Source organism: Bos javanicus, chromosome 25 (assembly GCF_032452875.1).
Source record: "Bos javanicus breed banteng chromosome 25, ARS-OSU_banteng_1.0, whole genome shotgun sequence".
Taxonomy (NCBI): domain Eukaryota; kingdom Metazoa; phylum Chordata; class Mammalia; order Artiodactyla; family Bovidae; genus Bos; species Bos javanicus.
Window position 1 is genome coordinate 37729058 of NC_083892.1, and position 14759 is coordinate 37743816.

The 14759-nt window shown below is 60.2% G+C and overlaps 1 protein-coding gene across 2 annotated transcripts; it reads right to left on the bottom strand.

The window, feature by feature from the left end:
* Window positions 1-100: 100 nt before the first annotated feature.
* Window positions 101-14725, bottom strand: BRI3 (brain protein I3). Of its 2 annotated transcripts, none has more exons than XM_061402188.1 (3): window positions 6684-6987; window positions 6090-6192; window positions 101-510 (listed from the first exon to the last, which is right to left on the bottom strand). In XM_061402188.1, exons 1-3 carry the CDS (start codon window positions 6820-6822, stop codon window positions 378-380), a joined length of 375 nt encoding a protein of 124 aa, XP_061258172.1. In that variant the 5' UTR covers window positions 6823-6987; the 3' UTR covers window positions 101-377. The 2 variants fall into 2 exon arrangements, with proteins under 2 accessions (XP_061258172.1, XP_061258171.1); XM_061402187.1 differs by lacking the exons at window positions 101-510; window positions 6684-6987 and adding exons at window positions 518-3922; window positions 13924-14725.
* Window positions 14726-14759: the final 34 nt, after the last annotated feature.

Consider the following 14759-nt stretch of genomic DNA (forward strand, 5'->3'; position numbering starts at 1 on the left):
GTGTAAGGGAAGGTCACCCGACCTGGACAGTGTTGGGGGGTCAGGGCTGGGGAGGCTCTTTTGTGACAGTGTGCATACACTGAATAAGCAAAACCAGGTAAACAATGGTATGGATCTCATTTATTTAAAACAGTATTTCTCCCCTTTCTCAAATTGAAGACTGCGAAAAATAAAAGCAGTGCTTTATTGAGCATCGTCGCCTGGGAGCGGAGCTGCCCACGTCCTCACTCCGACTCCTCCCTGTGCCCCTCCTCACCCGCCCAGTCCACCCGCCTCACTGTACAAAACAGTCCAGGAGCTTCATCAGATAAAGCTATTGTACACGACATTTACATTAGAAAAAGCGGGGTGTGGGAGAGCCGGGTGTGCTCTTCCCTTTAAGTGAAGTTGGCTCCACAGTTGGGGCATCTTCGCTTCCTCAAGGCGAAACAGCAGATGAACCCAAAGGGGAACAGGACGATGGCCAAGAAGATGCCCAGGAAGGTGAACGAGTCCTCCAGGACCCCGACCCTGCGGAGACAGGGGGCGCGCGGTCAGGGCGCCGCTGCAGAGGAGACGCGGGGGGCGCCGGCGGAGCGCTCGGCCATGTGTTCTCTCAGACAAGGAACGAGCAGCAAGTGCTGGTTCCCATAAACACTTACATCCTAAGAACACGAAACCCAAGCCACTGTACAGTGTTTCTCCCACTGTTGGAAAGTTTTAGACTTATTTTTCCACTCCCTAGAGGGAAATTCCGGGACAGTGATAGTTTGGATTGTGTGTGGCTTTTACTGTGGGAGGAGGGGGCAGAAACCACTCAGGTTCACACCACGTCACTTACCTTGGGAGGTTTAATCTCAAAACTCCTCTTTGGAAAATTTGGAAAAAGTCACATTAACCCTCCATGTGCCCAATGTATGACCCCCAGGACCACGAGGGGCCAGCCCCCAACCACATCCCCAAGAGGTCACCACCCAGGGCCGGGGTCCTTCTCCAAGGCCCCCAAGGCGGGTGGAGCAGGAGCTGCCATGTGCCCTGACAGCTGCAGTGAGACGCCTGATGCCAGCCTCCATCCCCAGAACCGCTTCCCTCCCGCCCCGGAGCTGCGGGGGGCAGCGCTGTGGGAGAACAGGGACCCACCCACTCCACGCCCTCCCCATCTTCCTGAAGCCCCAGTGCCCACAAACGCCGGCAGGAACTGCCTCAAGGAAACATGCACTCTCTCCCTCCAGCGCCCCAGGACGCTGCAGAAAGTCCAAGGGGGTTCTCGGGAAACCTCTGGCTCTCTGCCCTCCCCTGGAGACCTGCGCTGAGTTCAGGAAAGGTCCAAGCAGCTGGGCAGTAGCCAGGCCCACTCCAAGGGGAAGCACAGGGCTGGCACCACACCTCTGAGCCCCTGCCCGCCCAGGCTGCACCTGCCTGGCTCCAGGGCCCGCAGCCCAGGAGGCAGGAGCCCCCGCCGAGAAAAGACCAGAGCCACGCTTGGGGGGCTGGGGGATGCCACCGCCAGGGCCCCACGCAGGCGGGGATGCCCCTCAGGCCACTGGAGCATGGCTGGGGGGCCAGGGCCCCCTCGGGGCACCTATCCCACCTTCTCTACCTGTGGCTGAACCCAAGTCAGTGGTTTGTCTGCTTGGTCAGAACATCCAAGGGGGAAACGGAGGACAAGGGCCCAGGCCTCCTGCTGGGTCAGCTGCACCAGTTGAGACCTTTCAGGAGAGGCCTGCCACAGGGTCACTGGGTGCCTCGTGCCCCTCCAGGAACAGGGGGACCCAACGACAGACACTCCCCGAGCACCCACCCAGGCTGGACGCCCTGTCATCTCACTTAAGGCCCAAACTGCTAAGAGGCAGAGCCTAGAACCCTGTGCGTCCCCTCGGGGGCTCCAGGACATGAGGGGTACGCCAGGCTAGAGAAACCTGGAGGCGTCCACCTCCCCCCAGGGCATGGGCAGGGCCGGCCCAGCCGCCCTGTCTGTCCACACAGACAGCCCCTCTGGGACGTCTCCTGGCCTCTGGGGTCAAGGGTCAAACAGCAGCCCCACCCGACCCAGACCCGGTCTACACGGCACAGGGGGCAGGCTCAGGGGGCAGGCTCTCATCGGGCCCTCCGCGGCCTGAGGGCACAGACATGGGGGCCCCGACCGCCCGCCCCGCGCCCCGCACGCCTCAGCCCGCAGACCTGCGGCTCGTTCTGTGCAGATCCTTCCCTCCAGCCGGAGCAGAGGGCAGCCCTTCCCACGCCCTTGGTGGGAGTCCGGGTTTGACGGACGACTCCCCTTCACCTCTCCCCCAGGGGGGGCCAGGCCACCCCCAAGTCTCTGGGGAGGTGCCGGGTCACTCCCCTTGGGCAGGGAGGGAGGCTCTGCTCACACCCTGCTGCCCCAGGGACCAGGAGCCCATGAGCCTCACCTGCACCCTGAGCCCACACCTGAGCTACAGCCTCAAACACCGAAGGCTCTGAACGCGGGACTTTTTAACAAAGCTGGTAACACACTCAGCTCACAGCCACTTGACCTCAACTACCATGCGGCCGTTTACAGTCTCAACGTGTCTGCTTCACGCGATCATATCCTGCTGCAGAAACGTTCGCTGCTGACGATGGGTGCTGCCTGCCTGGACCGCAAAAGCAGAGTGGATGTGATTTACTTTTTTTAAACTGAGAAACTCAGCCTGGTCTCTAGGCCAATCCTGACACAGCAACAAGCCCCAGAGTACAGACCACCCAGTCCCTGTGGGCCCCCCCACCCATCCTGCCAGCCCCTCCTGAGCAATCTGGTGTCTCCTCCTCCAAGCCCCTCAGAAGCCCCGATCAGCTCAGCTCTTTACCAACAGCTTCTGAATCCAGACTAAGCAAAGCCCTGTCCGTGTTCCTCCGCAACAGAGGTGAAAAAAATATGGAAGCTGGAAAAATCAGGTAACTGAACACACGCATCTCGCTGCCTCTGACCTCACAGAGAAGCTGGGCGCTCGGCCAGGTGGGGCTTCCTCCCCAGGAAGCTGGACCAAAACCTGGTGGGGCCACGAACAGCCCAGACCCAGCCAGGGGCCCTGCTCTCTGAGCCCCCCGCCCTCCGAACCCCGGTGGCGGCAGCAGCACCAGCCAGCCTCCTGGGCAGAGGCCAGAGGACTCCACCTCCTCCAGGAGCCATGAGCCTGGAGCCAGGTGGGGATAGGGCAGGGCACCCCAAAGCACTGGGCAGCCCCCTTCAGAGACCAGGTCACGTCTCATCCCCTCAGGACACATGTGCCCCACCAGGGGTCCCAGGGCCCGACTCCAAGCAGGCCTTCCCCGGGGCAGGTCTCAAGAGCTCCGGGGAGGGGGCGGAACAGGGGGACCCGCCAGCTCTGCGCACCCCGCCCACTGCGGACCGTCAGGCCGGGGATGCCCCTGGGCAGGGGAGGCTGGGGCGCTGGCCTCCTCGCTGCCCTGACCTGCGGGCAGCATCTGCCCCCCTGCGGCTGTCCCCTGCGTGCCCGTCTCAGCTTCCAAGACCCCGGCCACCCTGGAGCCCCCTCACCGCCCGGTCACCCCAGGACCAACACCGAGCGGTGCCCAGCAGGACCCTAGGCCTGGACTCACCTCTGGCTTCCACACCGGGCCCGGGGCCCTGTGCACAGGCCCGCCCCCCGCAGCCCTGCCACCGGGTCCCGCATCCCGGGACAGGCCCCGCGCCAGGGGAGGACCGCCTCAGAGCCGGGGCCGAGGCCGAGGCCAAGGCCTGGGCCAGGCGGTGCCCGGCCCACAGGGGCCGAGAGCGGCCAGGGGCGGTGTGCGCACACTCGTCTGCTGCTGCTAATGAAAGGCGACGGGGTCGGGCTGCCCACGCGGCTCCGACGGCGGCAGAGGAACAAGTGGCAGGAGCCTCGCTCAGGGAATCACGGGCGTGTGACTCCTGCAGATGCCCGCCAGGCTCCCAGGGCAGAATGGCCAGGTGGGGGGGCTGGGAAGGAAGGAACACGGTCACAGGACAAGCTGCCTGTCTCCCAACCCACCGCCGCCAGATGGGCCAGCCAGTCACCGGGGGACCCTCCCCAGCCTCCTCGAGGTGCCGACTCCCCAGACCCACAGAGGCTCCTTGGACACACCTGGCCCCTGGCCTGTGGCAGCAGGGGGCCCTGCAGCGGGGCAGCACCCTTGCGGAGTAGCCCGGCTGCTGCCCTCTGTTCTCTGACAACATCAGGGCCGCGGAGGACGCGCCTCAGAGGCAGCAAGGGGGTCAGGCCCGACCGAGGCCCCAAAACTTGTCCTCAGTACGTGCGCTCCCCTCTTGCTGCGCCCACTGTCCCGAGGCCGGGAGGACTGCGACCCCAACCCAACGAAGGAAGCCTGTTCTGGATGCAGGGCCCCCCCACCCCAGCCTTCGTCAGCCCCAAGCCCAAGCCCTTCCCCAGAAGAGCAGAGGGACAGGGCTGAGAGCAGGAACCAGGGTCCCACCCCATGGGAATCTCCCGTCCTGAGGAGCCCGGGGATCTCAGCCCCCAGAACCTGTTGCTGGTCTCCCCTCCTCCATCCAGGGCCCGGGGCCAGCCAGACCCTGGAGCATCCACCAGCGTCCCCCTACCCAGATGGGGCACCGGGCCCGCCAGCAGCTGGCATGGCCAGGACGGGAGCCTGGCTCCCAGAAGGCTGGGCCCCGCTCTGAGACGCTGAAACCCCAGGTGGAGGGCTCCGCTCCAGGGGCCTTCCTCAGACTCCTTGGCTGCCAGCCTGACGCCCTCCTTCGACTAGGAGATGGCTTGAGGCCGCTCATGCCCAAAACAAGCCCCTGGAATCAACCAGCTGTGCCGCACACACAAGCCTGAGCACCCAGGACCCATCTGGAAGCCAAGCACACTGGTTCCCTCTCCCCACCCCGCTGTGCCACTTCCCCCGATGGCTCTCTTGGCCAGGACCAGCCTTGACCCATGCCCTGCCCGGCAGCTCGTGACCAGCCTCCCGGGCCACGCCTCCCCACTCCAAGCCCATCCACGTGCCTCCAACCGATCGGCTCTGCCACCCACAGGTGCCTGGGGCAGGGAGCAGCTCTGGAGGCGGCCAATTGTCTCCCTTCCCTCTTCACGTTCTCCAAAGGCCAGACTGTCACCAGCCGTGTCAGAAGACACACCTGCTTCAGGTCCGCCACTCAGGGTGCCCCGGCCACCGCAACCCAGAGGGCTCTCCCCTGCCCGCCGGCCCCTCAGCAAGCGCGTGGCTGCCTCTGGGGGTCCAGTTCTGCCCCCATTCCTAGGCGTCCTCCTTCCCCAGCCCTCCAGGCCTCCCCAGACGGCTGATGCCCAAGACTCAAAACTGTTAACTTCCCTTGGACGCTGCTTGGGGCCTTCCTGACACACTTTTGAAACTAAGGAAACCAGAGTTTCTCAATTCCATCTCACCAACTCTGACTTCCGCACCCACACCCCCACCCCTACAGGCTGCCCCCTGGCAGATGGAAAACCCAGTTCTGGCTAAGTCTGCCCTCACTTTTGGAACCGTCCATGCACTAGAATCCACCAAGGACAAGAAATTTGAACCCTCAGGACAGCATCTAATAGTTATGTCTCAAGCCCTATAAAACCAGAAGATTCTGGCGGCTGGACTTTTAAGGACATAAAATACCGCTCCCACCCAAACAAAGAACCTCGGTGTCCCTGTCCTTGCACAGCTGCTGGCCAGATGTGGATGGAGCAGCCCTTACCCGTCACCCCCAACCCTTCAGCTCCTCCAAGACACTGGTCACCTGAGTCTGGACTCTCCTGCCCAGCTCTCCAAACGGACCCTTCCCAGGGAAAAGGGAACCTCTGGCCACCTTCGAGAAGCAACCACAGAGCCACCCTGCAGGTTCCAGAACCAGGGATAGCAGGCAGTCCGTCCAACTGCTGCCATTTCTGAATCCCATCCCCATGGGGCTCAATGGCCCCAAAAGCACAGCAACGGGGGGAGAGGGACGGACACCCAGTCCCCTCTGCCACACGAACCCTGGATGGACCCAAGGACCACCGGCACGCTCTCTCCCACGGCTCAGGTCAGCAGCTTGGCCGGAGACTGACCACGTCTCCCCCAGATCCTGCCTTTATGAGGCTGTGAGCGTGTCCTTAGTGACTTCTGGAGCCCCCAGGCCTGGGACATACCTGCAGACTGGGCAGCCTCCGACCACAACGATGGAATTGGCAGGGTACCGGGTGACATTCCGACTGTGGATGTTGTAGACCCTGGGGTGGTGGGTGGGTATTCCTGTGGGCAGGAAGACACATCAGAAGAGGGCAGGGAGGAAAGAGGGTCTGAGGTCCACTTCTCCTGCCCTCCCCCCTCCCCACCAAATGCTCGCATCCTTTTCAAAATTAGAACGACAGCTGCGTCCACTAAATGCCCACTATAAGCTTTAATTAAACGTTAACTTGTGGACAGCGTCTCCTTAATAAACTTAAAACTGCAAAGAGATGGACGTGCTTCCTAGGAGGAGCGAACTGGGCGCGAGCGACCCGCAGATGGGCTCAGGGCAGTCGGGCGGTGCCCAGATTCGGGGGCCCGACCTCCAGTTCCCAGGACGGCGTCGTCCCCGACCCCCTGCACGGTCCGGACCCCGGGGTCTCCCCTCGACCGCGCCCCCCGCCGCCGCCACGTCCGGAGAAAAGTTGGTTTCGGGGTTAAAGGTCGCGGTGGAACTCCGCCCGAAGTTCGCTCCCAGGCCCCCGGCCCGCGCCCCGGGCCCGGCCCCGGCCCACCTGTGACGAGGTAGGGGTAGGGCGGCGGCGGGGCGGCGGCGATGGCGCCGTAGCCGTGCGGGGCGCACGCGAACTCGCCCTGGCCGGCCTCCAGGTTGTAGGCGGGCGGCCGCTCCTGCAGCAGGGGCTTGTGGTCCATGGCGGGCGGCGCCCCCCGCGCCCGGCTCGGCTCCCGCTCGGACTCGCCCCGGACTGCGGCTCGCTCAGACGCGCGGACGCCCGGCGGCGGGACCCGCAGCTCGCGGGCGGCGGCGGAGGCAGCGGCGGCGGAGGCGGCAGCGGCGGCGGCGGCGGCGGCGGGGCTGGGCCCCTGGAGGCGGGCGCCGCGGGCTTCCCCCCGCACCTCCCCCGCCGGTCACAAGACCCGGGTCACGTGGCGCGGCTCCCGCGGGGGCGGGGGGAGGCGCGGGGGGCGGGGCCGGCGGCGCTTAAAGGGGCCGCGCCCTCCCTCGGCCGCCCCGCGGGCCGCTAGTCAACGGAGACCCCGCGCACCTCCCCGCTGGGCGTCCCGCGGGGGCGGGAAGTAGGGGGAGACGCAGGGGGCGGGGCCGGCGGCGCTTAAAGGGGCCGCTCCCTCTTCGGCCGCCTCGTCGATGAAGACCCGGCGCGCCTCCCCAACCGGGGGCCCCAACTCCACCTCCGCGGCCTCGGGCCTCACACCCCGAGGAGATCCCCCCAGACACACGAACACGCAAGACTTCCAGAGGCGCCGCGCCAGCGTCGTCACCTCATGGCCTGTTGGCCGCGTTCTCCCAGCGCCAGGTCCTGATCTCGGAGGACGGAGACCCCAGGCCCGCCAGGCGTCCGGGGGCCCGAACCCACCCGTCCCGGAGGACGGCCGGGGCCCATGGGCAGGGGCGGCCCGGAGGACGGGCCCGGCGGCTCGGGTCCCCGGGCCGCCCCCTGGTCGTCTTCGCCAGGGGCGGAGAACCGGGGACTCAGCCTCCAGAGCGACCCGGGTCGGGGTCGGGCAGCACCCAGGGTCAGTGGAAGCTGCGGCAAGCCGGGCCTGCTCGCGCCTAGCTGGCGTTCAGTGCCTCGGTTTTATTTTGATAAATCGGTCATGTATGGGGTTGTGGCCTCTGATTACAAATACTGCACTGCTGGGGACGGCGGGCGCGGCCCCCTGCTCTTCCTGGGTTCACAGTCTTCCCAGCAACTCGGGAAGTACTGACCCCCGGTCCACAGTCCGGAGACAGCTCAGAGAGGAGGGACCTAAACGGGACCTCCAAGGCCTCTGGGCCGCACGCCCTCACGGAAGCCCTGGGCCTGTCGCACCCAGCGCTTAATAGTTTGGTAATAAACTTGAACCTGACAGACGTGCATGCTGGGGCCACACCATGGCTCCCCCTGCACCCATTCCCTGCCTTCTGCAGCATTTGGGGTTTCCCAGCCTTCTCACCTGACCAGCACCTTGATCTAGCTCAGGGACAGCTCTCAGACCCCACCTCATTTTTAACTTTTCATAAGACAGCATCGTGATTCTTTATCAGGAGTGTAGCTCCTGGGACCCCATCCACACCTGTCATCCCAGTACTGCTCAACTGCAGGCCTCCCCACAAGCCTGTGGGGAGGGACAAGGGGCAGCCAGATGGGGGTGGGGAGGGCTCCCAGTCCAGAATGGAGGCTGGACTCTAGTGGCCAGCGACTTCCGGCCAGAGAGGTCTAGGGAGGCCATGCCTTCCCAGAAGTCTGAGCTATAACCAACCACAGAGTGACAGCAGTGAAACGAAGAGCCCCCCCACCCCCCCGCCGCGCCCCAGGGAAAACTGAGGGTCAACCCAAAGCCTCACCAAGGAGAAAAAGTAGGCTCTGGGCAGGCCCCCTAATACTGGTCAGCTGCGGACACAAGGTGGGGGGCATCCTTCCCCCGTCCCCCCCTCCCCTAAGCCTTTCCTATCCAACTCCAGTTAAGTTGGCAGATGTTCCCTCAATTTCAGGGTTAATTTTCTCTTTCTCCAGTGTCTTTGTTTACAGATCAAACTCCACAGAACCACAGCCTTTGGCTCCCTTCTCTTCGTATAACAGATTTCTACCCCCAGCGGTGCCTCCACTGGAGCTTGGAAACCCATATCTGTGAATGAGAGGACGTGGGGTTTCCCAACAAGCAGGCCCCTCCCCATCACTGAGCCAGGTGATGGGAACCTGCTCTCCCAGCTCCGCCTCCCCACCCGAGCACAGATTGCAAGGGACAAAGATAACTGGTCAGGGACGCAGAAGAGAAGCAGCCAGACAGTAAAAACTCACAAAGGCAGTGCAGCGAGGCTTGAGCGGTCATTTAGAGGTGCCTATGGGCCCTGGCTGCCTCACCTGGAAGGAAGGCCTGGGGATAAGCATGCCTGGAAGAGTGAACTGCGGTCCAGAGAGCAGCAGCCACTACCTGCTGAGACACCAAGTCACCTGCCATGGCCGGAGCCCCGGGGGGAGGCCGAATTGCTGGGAGCAGAACAGGGCAGTAGGAGCATCAGATTTACTACTAGGAAAATGACTGGCAGCAGCGTGGAGTGAAAGGAGGCTGGGGAATCAATGGGGAAGGGACAGCTGGGGAGACAGGAGAGTCAAGGTGTGAGGGAGGTGGAGAGCCTGTTAAGACCCGGCAACTTCCAGAGTGGATATGGGAGACTCCGGATGCTCAGGTTTCTGGCTCAGGTGATGGTGGTGGCTGTGGATTGAGAGGAGCCAGCAGAGAAGACACTGCACTCCCAATGCAGGGGGCCTAGGTTCGATCCCCAGTCAGGGAACTAGATCCCACATGCTGCAACTAAGACCTGGCACAGCCAAATAAATGATTTTTTTCTTAAGGTATCAAGAAAAAAAGGGGGGGAGCCCCAGGGTGGACAGGTAAGGAGGCAAAGGAGCCCAGCAACACTTGAAACTTACATACCATGGAGAGAGACTGAGCAAAGGAAAGCATGCACATCTGAGAGGCGCTGCCCTTCGAATACAGACCTGAGACCATCTCAGTGACCGCTCACCCCCAAGTGTTCTGGAGCAGACACTCTGCCCCAGGAGGCAACACCACCAGTGACTGCCCAGCTCATGGAGCTGATGCTTTAATGGGCCGGGGCTGCAAAGCGGTAGGTGCTGGGGGTTGGGTGAGCAGGATGGGCCGTGTTACACTGGTATTCAAAGCAGGCCGGGCCGGAAGGTGCGCAGGTATAGAAGGAGGTGGGAGAGTCTACCCACAGGAGGCCAAAAGGACCAGCTTTGTGTGTTGTGAGTTTGCAGGTGTTTGAATGGAAGGGGAAGTAACAGCAGGTTTGTAAGTTGGTGGGAACAATCAGATGCTGAGGGGGAGTGGGAGGAGGGGCTGGGGGAGGGGGAGAAAGGGGATGGGGTCCCTGGCGGGATCCTGGAGACGTGGGTGCCTGTGCAGGTGGCGCGTGGGTGGAGGGGACGCTTTCTTCCAATGGCCTCTGTGTGAAACAGGAAGCAAGACCCGCTTCTGGGAGTAACCTCACCTCCAAGCCACTCCTACCTCAGCTCATCCCGGGGCCATCCCAAGAAGTCCCCCAACCACTTAACGAGGAAACCTGGGCAGAGAGGTGGCAGGGCCTTTCCACGGTCCCCGAGCCACAGAAGGTGGGTCTCTGCATCCCAGATCCAGCACTCCTGACCCGAATGAACCGGGCCTCCATGCCAGGTGCGCCAGAGAAGCCAGCCACTGGATGCTCATTTTAACAGAAACATGTTCTTCAAGAAGACTTGGCAACATACCTCAGGCTTCCCAGATGGCACAGCAGTAAAGAATCTGCGTGCCAGTGCAGGAGATGCAGGTTCGATCCCTGTTCCCAGAAGATCCCACGTGCCAAGAAGCAACTAAGCCCATGTGCCACAACTACTGAGCTTGTGCTCTGGAGTCCAGAATCCGTGACTGTGCAAGCCTGCAGGCCCTAGAGCCCGTGCTTCCGCAGCAGGAGAACCACGGCAGTGAGCAGCCCGTGTGCTGCCAGGGGCCACAGCTAGAGAGAAGCCCGCGCCGCAGCGAAGACCCAGCAAAGTCAAACATTTTTAAAAATAGAAAAAAAAAAACAAAAAACCTTCCTCCTGTGCATATTTTTCAGATTGCTGAAATTCTGCTCCTAATCCACTTTTACGTCATGAGTACATTAACCAAAAAAATATATATCTTAGCATTGCCAGTTCCACAGAAGTGAGAATATGGTTTTAACTGGTATGTGTGCATGTTTTTGCTGCGAGCCCTCAGCAGGGCACGTGGTCGGGTCCACGTGGTCAGGTAGTGGACGCGCTATCCCCTGGCTCAGGAGGAGGGTTTTGGCGGGGCGGGCAGAGAAGCTGCCACTGTCCTCCCTGCAGACCTTGACAGTCGCCAAGAACTGTCCTCAGCTGTAGTCAGAGAAAACCAAAACCAGGATGGTGCCCTTTCTGGCAGGCTTTGAGAAGTGCTAACAGCCCATCACATGGGCTGCTCACACATTCAAGAAGTTACAGTCTCACATGGTTGGGATTGTGGCAAAAAAAAAAAAAAGGAGGAGGAAGCAAATATCATTTCAAAATCCAAGACTGTAACTGATTACAGACTGCCTGCCTCAGAGAAAGCCCTTACCAAATATTTGCTAAATGTTTCTCTTAGATAAACATCGAGTTTTCGGTTTGATGGTAAGCCTGTGGCAAGCCTTACGGTTCTACTAGACAAATCTTTCTAAGTGTTTTATAAATTAAGCACAGATGCTTTTTATACCACACAGGCGACAATTTTATGCAAGTCACGTGGTGAGTCTTACTGAAAGTGAAGGCAAGACCTCGTCCAGTGCACTTTGCAGATACTGCATTTTTTTTTTTTAATTAAAGAAAGTGAAGCCCATGGCAAGTCTGTCAGAGCCAGTTTTACAGCAGCACATGCTCACCTCGTGTCGGTGTCACATTTTGGTAACTGTCCCAATATTTCAAGTTGGTTCATTATTATTACATTTGTGATGGTGATCTGTGATCAATGATCTTTGATGTCACAGCTGTGACTCACTAAAGGCTCAGGTGTTGGTTAGTATTTTTTAATAAAGTATCTTTAAGGTATGGGGATGGGGAAGGAGGTTCAAAAGGGAGGGGATACATGTATACCTATGGCTGATTCATGTTGAGGTTTGACAGAAAACAACAAAATTCTGTCAAGCATTATCCTTCAATAGAAAAATTAAGGTATGTATGTTTTTTAGACATAATGCTATTAGACCACAGGGTGTTGTAAGCATAACTTTTATATGCACTGTGGAAAGAAAAAAAATTGTGACTCACTTTATTGCGGTGAACCAAAACCCAAAATACCTCTGGGGTCTGCCTGGATGTATTACTGTATTTAAATCCATACTGGGACTTCCGTGGTGGTTCAGTGGTTAAGAATCCGCCTGCCAATGCGGGAAACATGGGTTCGATCCCTCGTCCAGGGACGAAGATCCCGTGTGCCATGGGGCGACTAAGCCTTGGAACCACAACTACTGAGCCTGTGCGCTGTAGAGCCCGCGTTCCCCGAGAAGAGAAGCCACCGCAGTGCAAGCCCGCACACCGCAACGGGAGGAGCCCCCATTCGCCTCAACTAGAGAAAGCCCACTTGCAGCAACGAAGACCCACTGCAGCCAAAACTACATCACTTAAAATAAGATCTAAAAGTAAAACACCTTCACACCCTTCATTCTCTCAGAGGTGGGCCTCTCTGCATAATCCTGCCCGGAGGAACGCATTCACTCTTGCAGTGGATCACAGAAATCATCTCTTGAAGTCAGAATTTCCTAGTAATTCTCACAGGAACAGAGCTAGTTGTGGATGGCAAGTTTCTAGCTAAGTAAGTTGCCAAGCAGCTGTACTCAACACCTCTGAGCAGCCCTACAGTACCAAAAGATGTCACTGGCGTGTCTAGACCAAGCACGGGCTAAAACACGAGGTCCGCACGTTTGTGGCGACCACACGCAAGGTGAACCGAATGCCTCTCGTCACTACTGCGTTCAGAGGAGCAGAGCAGGGTGCTTCTGCGGGAGGAAGCGAGCTCCGGTCCCCGCTCTGCCTGTCCCACACGCTCCCCGTGTGACTTGACAAGTCGCCTCGCCTCTGGAAGCCCGGCTTCCTTACACAGAGACACTGCACATCCCTCAGGATTATAACAGTGTCCCCCTCCTGGGGGCAGGTTCACCTCACCTTCCACGGCAGAATCGCCGTTTCAAGGGCGTAGTCCGTGTGTCCCACTCGGAGAGCGGGTGGACACCGCAGGGGCCCCCACTTCGTATCAGGGCTGTGATGCTTGGGCACCACCCCAACCTGGGGAGACGGTTCATCTCCCCACTGAGTCGGGTCCACTGAGCCCCTGGTGTCTTATTTCTGCACCCCAGTGCCTGGAACCTGCCGGATGTTCCATGAACATGTAATGGAGCTCAAGGTCGCCTGCCTGGGAGGGGTCACACCTAGGTCCCTCTGCTCCAGAGACCATGAAGTTGTGCCCCTTGGGCTAGAAATAGGTCTGGATCATTCCCGAAGGCCACTCCCAGTTTTACAAAAGCAAAGGACCCAGGGACTTCCCTGGTGGTCCAGTGGTTAAGACTCGACCTTCTAATGCAAGGGAGGCAGGTTTGGTCCCTGATCCAGAGCTGAGATCCCACATGCCTCGTGGCCAAAAATACAAAACACAAAAACAGAAGCAGTGTTGTAGCAGACTCAATAAAGATGTAAAAATGGTCCACGTTGAAAAAGTCTTAAAAAGCCAGTGTCCAGATAGTAGGGAGATGCTTGTTAAGACGACACCTGCTCTTTGGGACCCGCTCTATTTTCTGTGATGACAGAATTTCCACCCTCTGCCAGATGTTAGTGAAAGGTACTCAGACTGACAGAAGGGATTTCTCTCTGAAATCTGCCGCCGCACGGACTTGTGACACTTTACCAAAGCAGTGAATTTGGTGACACCTGGGCACCTCTCTGGCTGGGGGCAAGTGAATGACCACTCTCACGCTGAGAGGAAAGGGCACAGCCTGGGGTCAGGAGGGGCCCTCTGTGGGCCACCCCCCAGCACGTGCTCGCTCAGGGCCCTGCAGGGTGCGGGAGGGCCTCGATCTGCACTCTTGGTCATTATTCTGTCAGCGAGCCCTACAGCTCGTTTTTCCTGCAACCGCAGAGAGAAGCAGAAGAAGCCACACAGCCCTGGCTTTGAAAACAGGGGGGCCTGGAGGACTGAGGAGGGCAGGGGTCCTCAGGAAGGAGAGGGGACCCTCTCCCCCACCCCCTCCATCCCCGCTCCTACCTGCCGCCTGCACGGTGGACATGGCTGGCTTCAGCAAGGGGCCCCTGGGCGGGAGGAGGGAGCCCGCGGATGGGGCCAGGAAGAGCGCCCTTACGCTCCAGTAGAAGAGAGCAGGAGGCTGGGGGCGACATGAATGAGGGACACAGAAGGCCCCGGGGCCGGGGCCATTGCGGGCAGAAGGCCGGGAGGAGTGGGGCAGGGTGGGCCGCGGGGGCATAGAATGCGGCCTCACAATCCAGGGTTCTCAGGTTCTGAGCCTGCAGTCGCCACCGCTGGGAAGAAGCCACAGTCCGGATTCCACCTCTGGCAGCTGGGGCACTCAGAGAGGAGCCCGTTTAATACCACTGTCCAGGGGATCCTTGATAAAAGCCACGACTTAGGAGCGGTATTCTTGCCTGGAGACTTCCGTGGACAGAGGACCCTGGCGGGCTACGGTCCAGGGGGTTGCCAAGAGTCAGACAAGACTGAGCAACTAACAAAAACGAGTGGTAGGGGCTTCCCCGGTGGCTATGCCAACGCAGGAGACGTGGGTTCGATCCCTGCATTGGGAAGATCTCCTGGAGAAGGAAACAGCAACCCACTCCAGTACTCTTGCCTGGCAAATCCCATGGACTGAGGAGCCTGGCAGGCTACAGTCTAGGGGGTCACAGAAGAGTCTCGGAGACTAAGCAGCAGAAGCAGCCCAAGCCCCAGAGCAGCCAGGTGAGGACCCAAGGGGGCAGGCTCTCCCGTCCCCCAGGGCGGCGGGGAGGACTGTCAGCAAGCAGAGCGCTGAGGCCCCAGGAAGCAGGCGCCCCTCGAATGGGTCCACCGCTCCCTACTTTGCTTCCGTGGTG

Coding starts and splice junctions, on each gene's coding strand:
- BRI3 (XM_061402187.1), bottom strand. CDS start 14,140: ATGCCCCCGCGGCCCACCCTGCCCCACTCCTCCCGGCCTTCTGCCCGC. Junction 6,193..13,923: donor GTCCACCGTGCAGGCGGCAG/GTAGGAGCGGGG, acceptor TCCTGCCCACAG/GAATACCCACCCACCACCCC. Junction 3,923..6,089: donor GGAGGCTGCCCAGTCTGCAG/GTATGTCCCAGG, acceptor CTTCCTTCCCAG/CCCCCCCACCTGGCCATTCT.